This window comes from Primulina tabacum, chromosome 16, assembly GCF_025594145.1.
Source record: "Primulina tabacum isolate GXHZ01 chromosome 16, ASM2559414v2, whole genome shotgun sequence".
Taxonomy (NCBI): domain Eukaryota; kingdom Viridiplantae; phylum Streptophyta; class Magnoliopsida; order Lamiales; family Gesneriaceae; genus Primulina; species Primulina tabacum.
The window spans coordinates 22,682,639-22,694,365 of record NC_134565.1 but is presented as its reverse complement, the minus strand read 5'-3'; the positions used below and the strand labels follow the sequence as shown (position 1 = coordinate 22,694,365).

The 11,727-nt window shown below is 36.5% G+C and overlaps 1 protein-coding gene across 1 annotated transcript; it reads right to left on the bottom strand.

The window, feature by feature from the left end:
* Positions 1–251: 251 nt before the first annotated feature.
* On the bottom strand, positions 252–790 carry LOC142528411 (uncharacterized). Its single transcript, XM_075633459.1, has 2 exons — positions 361–790; positions 252–268 (listed from the first exon to the last, which is right to left on the bottom strand). Exons 1-2 carry the CDS (start codon positions 788–790, stop codon positions 252–254), a joined length of 447 nt encoding a protein of 148 aa, XP_075489574.1.
* Between the last annotated feature and the right edge of the window lie 10,937 nt (positions 791–11,727).

The following is an 11,727-nucleotide window of genomic DNA, read 5'->3' as shown; positions in this document are numbered from 1 at the left end:
TTTCACCCGTTCCAATCAAACATTCATTCTTGTAAATATTGCAAACACATTTGCTAAATAAACAAGAAAATCCATCTTTATCAAGCATAGAAATGGAAACTATGTTTTTAACTAAATCCGGAACAAATAAAACGTCTCTCAAAAGTAACTTAAAATTATTGTCTAATATTAAATAAACGTCCCCTTTGGCTATCGCGGAAACTCTTGCTCCATTACCCATCCTTAGGAAGGTCTCACCCTCCCGCAGTCTTCTACTTCTTGTCATCATCTGCAAATTATTGCAAAGATGAGATCCTCATCCGGTATCCAATACCCAAGAAGTTGAATTAATTGAGACATTTATTTCAATATAGAACATACCATTGCCAGAACTCTTTTGGGCGAGATATTCCTTGCAATTGCGCTTCCAGTGTCCAGGCTTCTTGTAGTGGAATAAAACATCTTCTCTTTTTTCAGGCTTTTCGGGCCCCTTAGAAGTGTTTGCTACTCGCTTCTTGTTGGGTTTGTTTGTCTTGGAAGGACGAGAACGCTTCTTGCCCTTTCCTTTAGGCCCTTTCTTCGTCCCAGACGAAGAGCCAATGAGGAAAACAGGTTTTTCCTTCTTAATAGTGGCTTCATAACTTGTCAGCATGTTGACCAACTCTTCAAGGCTGGCCTCCAACTTGTTCATATTGAAGTTCACCACAAACCCATCAAACGACGATGGCAGCGACAGCAGTAGAATGTCCGTAGACAACTCATTGGGGATAACAAGGTCCAGGCCCACTAACTTTTCAATGAGCTCAATCATCCTCACGCCATGCTCATGGACCGAGGCCCCTTCTCGCAGACGTGATGTCATGAGTTCTTTGACAGTAGCGTGCCTCAGTGGACGCTTTTGTTCACCATACAACTCTTGCAGGTGGCCGTAAATGTCAGCAGCATTCACAGCTTCCTCAAACCGCCTCTACAGCTCGTTTGACATAGAAGCTAGCATATAGCTCTTGGCTTGCAAGTCATGGTCCCACCATTTGTCAAGTTCAGCCAGCTCCTCCTTAGTGGCATTTGGCTTAGCCGTCTTAGGAGGGGCCTTGGTGAGCACATATGCTATCTTTTCGGAATTCAAAACAATTTTTAAATTCCTCAGCCAATCATGATAATTCGGTCCTGTTAGCTTATTTTGATCGAGTATAACAGATAGTGGGTTTCGAGACGACATTGTAAATATACTGAAAAGGAAACAGAACAAACGTTACTGATTATTTTAAAATATTTTATAAGACGTAAAATATGGACTTTTGTTTTTACGAATTGCCTCCCACTATTTTGACATTCTCACCACCCTCTGATGAAAACGGGAAATCCAATTTCCTTATTGAGTACGCAAGACCCAATTGCGAAATTATGATCCCGAATAATATCAGCCAGTCATAACTTCCAAAAGGTAGAGCCCAATTGCAACCCCTTGTAACCCTTACGTAATTTTGTCTCACGTTTGAGGAGGGTCCAATAATATGATCCCCTTTCTCTTCACGTGTCAAGCCCGGCCCATCAATATTGAACCTTAGTGGATGGTCGCCATGAGATCCCCCAATAATATGAGCCGAAGTCATGGGAGTTCCACGTAGTTCACATCAAATATGTCAGTGGAAGTCACAGCTTTCCGGCGTCCAGGCCTCCCCAATAATATGAGCCAGACACTACTGCGGGTAGCGTTCATCATGCAACCACCGTTGATGGAAGGCAAGGAATTATTAAACTTTCTTTTAATTATCCTTTTAATGGGCTTGATTTAAATTTTGGATCTCAGCCAAAATGAGGGATTTTAATTTTAAAAATTTGTCTCATCATTAATTTTAAAACTCGTGCCATGATTGTTTGTATGATTGCCGGATTCATGTCCATAACCTAGGTAAATGTAGGGATGCAAATGCAATATTACATAAGCTTCCAATATTTTACATGTCTTCGATCTTCAAAATTCCTTTCGAGGATCTCGGGCCCACCGTCTTCAAATTTTGATCTTCCACTAAATCTAATATTTACATTAAATTTCCATGGCACATTGGGATACAAATTTCAGGGGTGGGAACGGGCCATAAACCAAACCCATAATTATCAAATAATTAAAAATTACAACATGTAAAAACCTAACATACACCTAGCAAATTGGTCATGGCTCTCGATCATCCTTTTAACATATAATATCATATATTATATAAATCGGATAATATCACATATTATCAATAAATCGTGTATCTCGTAAATTATCACTAACCGCCATAATTATCAAATTAAATAAACACTTTTATTTAATTTCAAATAATTAAATTTCTTGTAAAACACATTTTACCATAAATAATTAAAATCATATTTCAATTATTTATTTTGTAAGAATTTAATTTTATCAAAATTGTTGCAGGGGTAAAATCGTCCATATTTCAAAAATATCAATTTAACCCAAAATCTTGAAAAAATTAAAAATCATCCCCTCAGCCTGGCGCGGTGCCCGAGACGTTCCCGGGCACCTGCCCGCGCTGCCCGCCCGTTGCCCGATCCAATCGGGCGCTGGCGGGCGCGCGGCAGGCAGGGCGGCCGCCGCCCGCAGGCGTGCGCATGGCGCGCAGGCTGTGCGCGCGCGTCGCGCAGACGCCGCTGCGCAGCCGTGCGCTGCGCGCTGCGCGCGGCCAACAGGGCAGACCAAAATTTTTTTTTTTAAATACTTATTCTTTAAAAATAAATTTTAGGGGCGTATTTCATAAAAATTCTTACGCGGTTAGAAATAATGAACTCAACATAATTTAATTAAAACACACGATTGAGAATAACCTGACTCTGATACCACTGTTGGGACATCGTATTCTCGCACCCAAGACGCAGCGAAAGTTTAAAAAATTTGTTCTTGGGTGTCGTGTGTTCAATCATTCATAGGGTGTTTAGAATTTATATCTTTGCGTTCTTAACTCTTGGACTCCAAACTATTCCGATTTTTACGCAGAGATAGCCCTTCTTGTAAATCCCTACGAACGGCTCTTCTCCTTGGATCGTCTAATTGGGTCCACGATCAGACAATGAATTCCTTGTTTGGATTGCACTAGAAATTCCAAACAATTATTGCGTTGAGATTATAATCTCCGAATTTCCAAAAGACGGAGAAGGTACGACGATTGGAAGAAAAACCAAAAGGCCAACAATTTTATTTATTTATTTTTTTCTCTTGGTGGCCGAGGGTTTGTTTCTTGGGAGGAGAGATTTTGCTTTTTTCTTTGTGTGCAAAACTAGGTTTTTTATTATGAGCCTAGTGGTGTATATATAGAGTGAGACTCTTAATCTAATTAGGAGTTCATCTCCCACAAGGACTCTAATAATTTCATTATATTTAAACTCTCATATAATTAATATATAATGTATTTATTAACCTTTAATAATACATGATATAATAATATTATATACACATATTTTATATCTCCATATAAAATATATACATGTATATTAATTAAATTAAATAATCATTATTTAATTAATAAATTAACTCATTGATTAATTTAATTCTAGACTCCTCTAGAACATATATGAGAATTTGTACATGTTAGTAGTCACCACTACTAGCACAATCATTTAATTAGTAAATTTCAAATTCACATAAAAATGATTACGGACTCATTATAACCCCGATCGACAATCAGAAAGCGCCGATGTACCAAGGATACAAATCTTGTTCATATAATGAAAATTGAAAATTTTGAAGATCAAAATTTTCATTTACCAAATTTAGAACTTGCCATATATAACAGTTACCATATTTGACAGCTGCCAGTTTTAGTGAACTCTTTCACAAAACAGGCAGTTCCACTCTTCTTCCTTATTTAGCAATCATGCTAACTTCCACTTCTTCCATCCTATGGAATCAGCTCATAAACTCCTTTATAAGGTTCCTATTTGATCTCCATCAAACTATAGTCGCCAAATTCCAACTCCTTGAAATTTGACTATCTCAACGGGAACACAGAATCCGATACTTGTGTGACCCTTAATGGTTCATGGATACAGCTAGCCGTGGGTTCAAATCTCCATGTGATTCAGAATAACATTTATTCTTATTCGGGTTTACCCTAGTTAACCCCATTCTTTTCATCAACTCCTTGATCAAGAATGTCATAACTCACTTCTGATTGCACCCATCGGATCATGGTAAGAGCGTCTAGTAGCATCGCCCCATGATCCCCTAGGTATCACTGATAGTGCCTGCAAGAACCTTTAGTCATGGTTAGCGTACAGTACGGTACCTTCAACACATATATCCCGATCGAATCTACAATCATTGGTATATCGAGAGTTGCATATAAATTCGATAACGATGTGATTTATCTTTGAGTACTAATAGTGGCATGGCATGTGAACCTAGGGAAACACATTTCCCTAAAGCACATATCTTGCTCTGGCCAGAGACTCCTTGCACTATTAACTCATCAGATCACATAGGATATCTTCACCCGTAGGCGAACGGTGAATCCTCGACTACAATGCATTTGCTCCTACGTATTTTGAAACTACACCCAACCTCGCCACCTGATGACCCTCGATGGAGTCGGTAAACGGATCAAAGTGCATGCTAGTACGTATAGCCCTTACATTGTCTCGGGTCGAAGGACTAATGGTGTACAACCATAACTGCGGACTATTCCACTCGATAAGTGGGAATCACTTGGATAGTCCGAGGGAGGGTTGTTCAGTGCATCATCATATGATCACCCATCTGTGTGAATGGACATCTCCATGCCCTTGCCAATGAAACATGGCGTTTACACCACATATGCTAGTCTCGAGCTCGAGCGACTTTTATCCTTGTTTTAGAATATACGGTACACTTCCTAATGAGTTTCATGATCTTACGTTGAGACGCAGACCTCATGGTACCTATTGTATATTCAAGGACTTTATTTATGCAGCTTGCATGGGTATACAGATAAAGTATAATGCCATAATCGAATAAAATCGTAAAATATTATTAAAATAAAGATTGTTTTACATCAGAGTCAATAAAACCGGAGCCACATGTTGGCTTGTCGGGCACCTACTCTAACACCGTGAAACCGTCTCGCACAAGTTTTTGCCTTGTTTATTTATGTCAATAAAGTATAAACGTTATCTGGATTTCAGCCATCTCTTATCATTGTTTCATCTAACAAGACTTTTAAAAGACGATTGTTGCTTAATCTAATTAGTGTCCAATAATATTTATTATCTCGTAGTATATTTAGAAAAAAAACTAAAGGCTCGTGACATTCTCTGTATAAATGTCGGTTATCCAATATATATGAGTGTCATTCTAAAAAATTATATTAACGTCGAAATCGATGTCCACAAAGAGAGCAAGACATATGTCATTTGAATTGATGATTCTTTGTTTACTCAAGATTATTGAAGTCTAAACAACAATCCGTTCAAGGAGATCTATTTTTGAAGTTGATTGCGCAAACTACAAGTTATTTATCAAATAATTAAGGATAAAATATGTGCGCCTTATTTTGTGGACTCGATGAGTGATGAATATATTTGTAAAATGTCATAAACCTGTTTTTGGACATATAATTGTTTATCAAAGATTTGAGTTTAATAGGAATTTTAACTCAATAGGGTTTCTCACGAAAATTTTGGAGCGTGCCAGACACGTGTTCGTGCCAAATGTGAAGAGATCTGACTTCGTTTGCCAAGCGTTATGAGCCTCGATTCGACCGTTAGTTATAATTCCTTCGAAATGGCTTCAAAGCTAAATGTATAAACTGAGGAAAATAAAGAAATTACAGAGAGAATCCACAGACAACATCAAACTTAAATATGTTGTTTTGAATTTTGATCAACATTCTACAATAAAGTTGAAGAAATGAGAAAATAGTATGTTTGGAAAATAGAAAATGAGCGAACAATTTATGACAGAATTCTGCAGAGCTTTGATGTAGATTTGTTGGATGTGTGTGTTGTGTCTTTTCTTTTGTATTCCTCCTTCTGTTTTTTGTCACATTTTTGCACATTAGTTTGGGCTATTTTTCACGATCACTCCAAGATCTTCCATCTTGGGTAATGGATGTAACCAGCCGCAACTTTCTTTCACTGGGCCAACTGCAACTCCACTAGGCTTTATCTGTTGGGCTTCTTTTATGGGCTTCTGAAATAATGAAATAATTTTAGGCACAACAAATATTTCCCATAAAGAAAAAAAGAGAGACGTAGAAAATTAATTTTCCAAATTCTTGAAACAAATTTGTTTTCTTTTTATTTTGCACTGCACTTACTGTTAGAGTAGATGCCCTGTAAGTCAATTGTTGGCTAGGGATTTTATTGACTCGATTGTAACAAACAATCTTTATTTTAATAAAATTCATTATTTCATGGTTTGTTATTTCTTTATCTGTATACCCATATTATCAAACATATATAGATAAAGACCTTGATTATACTTAAATACAAATGAATCGTAATTCGATGTTGAAACTTGTTTGTAAACACTGTATGATCTAAATTCATTCCTAGTCGATTCAGCCGCCTAAAACATGGATAAAGGTCGCTTGAGCTCGAGACTAGCATCTGTGATGTTGTGTACTGTGTTTCTTGGTAAGGGCATAGAGATGTCCAAACATGCAGATGGGTAGTCATATGATGATTATACCGAACAACTCTCCATCGGACTTTCCAAGTGGTTATCATTCATCGAGAGGATAAGTCTGTGGTTATGATTTTACACCATTAGTCCTTATGATCCGGGACAACACTGAGGCTCTATATGCTAGGGCTGTGCTTTGACTCGTTTACCGGCTCCAGAAGAGTCATCAGGTGGCGAGGTTGGGTACAGTTGCGACACATATAGGATCCAGTGCATTGTAGTCGGAGATTCACCGCTCACCTATGGGTGTGTATATCCTATGTGATCTGATGAAATATTAGTGCGTGAAATCTCTGGCCAGAGTATGAGATGTACGTTAGAGAAGGAGTTCTTCAATAGTACATGCGATGCCACTATTTATATGTATCACATAGTTATCGAATTATTATGCAACCATCGATGAAACAATGGTTGCAGATTTGATCGGGATATATGAGATGAAGGGACCATACTGTACGCTAATAATAATTGACTGGTTCTTGCCGGCACTATCAGTGATACCTAGGGAATCATGAGGCGATGCTACTAGACACTCTTACCATGATTCGATGGGTTTAATGAGAAATATGATTTCTTATATTCTTATGATCAATTGTTGATACATAGAATGAGGCAAATAAGGATAAGCACGAATAAAGGATTATGTCCTGAATCACAAGGAGTTGTGAACTCACGGTTAGCTGTATCCCTGAACCATTGAGGGTCACACAAGCACTGGATCATTTGTTTCCGTTGAGAGAATAAATTCAAGAAGTTGAATTTATATTATGATATAGTAAATTCAAGGAATTGAATTTATGATAATTAAATATTGAGAGAATAAATTCAAGGAGCTGAATTTATAAAATTTGATAATTTAATTTATTAAGCTCAAAAGTTGAGTTTATTAAATATTAAATTAAAATTGGTGGGAATTATGTTTAATGAGCTTGTAGGAGTACAAGTCCAACATACTAAATAATTAAAGTTCTTAATGGACTTTGATTAATTAATTAAACTAATTAGACTAGCCCAATTAATTAATCAAGCTCATTCATGTTAATTATGTGTATTAGGTTATGAGTTAATTATAAATATGAGTATTCAAGCCATAACCCTAGCCACCAACACTACAATTTTCGAAAATCCTCCTTCTTCTCTCCACAAAATTTCGGTCACTTCCTTTTAAAGGAAAAGTTTGAGCCGTCTCTCGTTTTTAGTCTCCTACGTAAAAAATTCTTCTAATTTTCTAGTACAAATTAGAAGAAGAACAAATCATCTATTCGTGGACCTGATTCGAAGAATAAAGAAAAGTGTAACGCCCCGAAAATTTAAAAGTCTACGCGAACCACATGCACGAATTATTAAATTCTTTGTAATTTAATTAATTGTTTTAATTGCATGAATGAATTATGTTGTGCATATTTGCATGTTTAAAAATATATTTTTCTACATAGTTGCATTAAAATATATTTTTAAAGGGTATTCGAGTTGCGATCGAAGAATGGAGACCGAAGGCTGAAGAAAATAGACAATGTTTTTATTGGTTAATTGTTTTTAATTATTTAAATTATGGGTGATGTTTTTCTTATTTTTGAAAATATGGGTTTTTGAGGTGATTTTATACGCCGGGACGTAATTTTTATCGGTGTTAGTTTTTCAGAAAAAATGCAAATGTTTTGGCAACCCAGCTAATATATTCACAAACTTATTTTAACAAAACTATTTTTAATATTTAATTAAGCACTAATGGGCCTAATGTGTATGATTAATAGGCCTAAGCTTAATTAATGATTAATTAACTATAAAATAGCCAAAACCCCACCCCCAAGCCCTCATTGTGTACGCCACATTCAAATTTTTCTACCCTTAAAACTCTTCCCAAAGTTACATGGCACACACAACATATTTTGAAGAGAAACTATTGTAAATTCAAGGGAAAAGCATCATAAGTTGCAAGGTTTTCAAGCCGTCGTTCCTCATCGTCGTTCTTCGCAATCGTCAACGGTTTTTCGTGCGTAAAATACGCAAAGGCACGCCATATTCTCCTTTTACTCATCATCACACCATAATATGTTTTATGCATGAAAAATATGGAAAACAAGTGACACTTTTGTGTATTTTCGTTTCTGTATATCACATGAAATTTCAAGCAAGGTTTTTGATTCCCAACTCATGTTATTATGTGTTTAAGAGGGTTGCCATGATTAGGACACAATTAAGCATTTTTTTCATGAATTTAGAGTCCTAGAACATCACCTAAACACCACACACGATCATGAAGCAACCGGAAAAGCAACTTGTTGTCACATGTGATCATGGGTTCGGTCATATGGGCATGGGGGCTGGGCTTGGGTTCGGTCGGGGCCAGGGCTCAGCTATGGTCCTTGAGGGATCAGGGGAAGAGTCCTAGCCATGCTAAGACTCGAAAACCAGGGGCTGGGAGGAGTCCTTGCCAACAAGGACTCTACCCGAGAAAAAAGCAAGGGGCCGCGCAGATTTCAGAAACTTGTGCAGGGAGGAGGGGATCGGCCAGGGGGCTTTGGCTGGGCTAGTTTAGATTCTTAGGGTCCTAGAAGGGTGCTAGAGGGGTTGGTTCAGGGCCTGGTTGGGTTGGCTAGGTCCTAGCAACAGAAACGTAGGGTCCATGTCATGTGGGTTTCTCGGCTGCTTCAAGTTGCTGAGATGTGGCTTCAGTTTTGGAGCTTGGGGTTGGTCTGGGCATGGTCCAGGGAAGGTTATTGTCATGAGGGGTCAAGTGGTTAAGGGTTGGAGGTGCCCTAGTTGACAAGGAAACCCAATACACCTAGGATGCTAACACACGCACACAAGCAGGTTTTGGGGTCAAGTTCCAGCAAGTTTTTGGGCGGGCCATGGCTGGTTTTTCGGGCTCGGCTTGGTCAAAAGGGTCCGTAGATGGGTTGGCTAGGTTTTGGCTCAAGGCGGCTCGGGCGTGGCTCAAGTAAATTGGGAGATGGCTCGGTGTGTTCGATAAGGTGTCTATTTCAAAAATTAAAAGGCTAAAATTGAATCCATGGGTGTGGCTCATGACTTGGAAGGGTAGAATAAATCTTAAAAATGCTATTTTTAAAATTTTGGATCAAAATAACGAGTTTTGGATTAATTCGGGATTTAATCGCCGCACGAAACGCTAATTAACGAATTAATTGATACACCCAGTTTTAAGCTTTATAAAATTAGGAAAAATTAGATTTAAACTTAGAATTCTAAGTTTTTAATTTGGGGATTTTATATTAAAGTTTGTTTTAATTCGAGATTAAAACGCATTAATATGTCACATTTAAATATTAATTTAAAAGTCATCGATTTAAGCTAAATAAAAATATGAGAAAATTCATGTAAGCTTAAATAATTATTTGGGACATGTTAGAGTCAATGGAATTAAGAAAAAGTCAAAAGCGTGAAATTTTACGTCTAGGGATAAAACAATCTTTTTACACCTAGAAATTAGTAAACGTCATGGCAGTGTCCTGAATGCTGTTTTATATGCTAATATGATTATTGATGTTTATGAATTTTTATATGTTAATATGTCAATTTTAAATGTTTATGAATTTTTATATGTTAATATGTCAATTTTAAATGTTTATGAATTTTTAAGATGTTAATATGTTTATTTTTAATGTTTATGGATTTTTAATATGTTAAAATGTTATTCTAAATGTTTATAGATGTTTTTATGATTTAATATGTCAAAACATTTATTTTAAATGTTTATGATGTTAAAATGTTTATTTTAAAACGTTTATGTTTTTTTATGATTTTTTATATGTTAAAACGTTTATTTTAAATGTTCATAGATTTTTATGGTTTAATCTTTGACATTTAAAAGACATGTTGCATGTTTGGTTTAAAAGAAAAATGATATTATATGGCCAACTTATTAAATTCTTTCGAATGATGTGCTAAAATCCTGTTAGAGATTTTAACGATTCTTGTTCAAGTATAAAGACCAGCAGATCACAAGATAATGTGCGGAAAACAATCTGTTGGTTAGTGGGTGAAAAATAATAAAGCCGAAAAGCAGTAGATAGCACAAGGTTTGTTTCTGGAAGTTCGAAGATGAATCTTTTACGTCTCCCCTTCTTCTGTTTCCAGAAGGTATCACTAAAAAACTTTGGTGAATAAAGCACAACAATTGTACACACTCACTTCAACAGGATTTACCCTTTGCCTATTGAAACTCTTAGCTTTACAACTCAACTTCTTGAATGATCTTAAGTTCTGAAAAAGACTCTTTTCCAGTTACAAATTCTTCTATCAATGAAATAGTGAAATGAATAGCTTGAGAAGATATAACGAAAAATAGCTAGCACAATATGATCTCAATGATCAAGAGTATGCAATGAAGCGTGTGCTGCTTTTTCAGTGTTTGAGCTCTTTAGATAACTGAAAGTTCTAACAATGCTCGAATGATGTTTTTCAATTCAGATTTTTGTTCAATGCTGCGTACTACTTCACGAAATCCTTCATCTCCATATATAGGCTCTATTCAACGTTCAAAAACTGAACGGTTCTTTTCTTTTTGGTGGTTCAGCTTTATTGCTTAAAATGGACCCTGCAGAATACATCAAAAGTAATCAGTCGCAGTTCATACCAAAAATGGTATACCGTCTTAAATGTTCTTGTATAGCATTTAATGACATTTAATGAAGCAATAAATGCGGGTATCACGTTAATAGATCAACGGTAATATTTAGAGACTTTGAGATACGCAAGATTCTGTTAGTGTATATTTCGAATTTTGTATCCTTCTAGTTCTGGTTTTAGCTAAGAAACATTACTTGACAAGTGCTACAAGTGCTTCTGTTTTTCTGCTATTTTACATCTACTGGTTTTGTACTAAGCCAGCATCTACTGGTTTTTACTAGCATCTCCACTTTTACTAGCATCTCCACAACAAATTTAAGTCTAACAGAAATGTTGAAGGACGTGAAAAGATTGTGACTAAATATGTTGGAAATATCGTGAGGGTTATGGTCTCAGTGGAAGTCCGACGATCGTGTTTTCGTTGATACGAATACGATGATATGATTGGAGATGTCGTGAGGGGATAAGGCCCCAGAGGGAGCCCATTTATGGAAAAA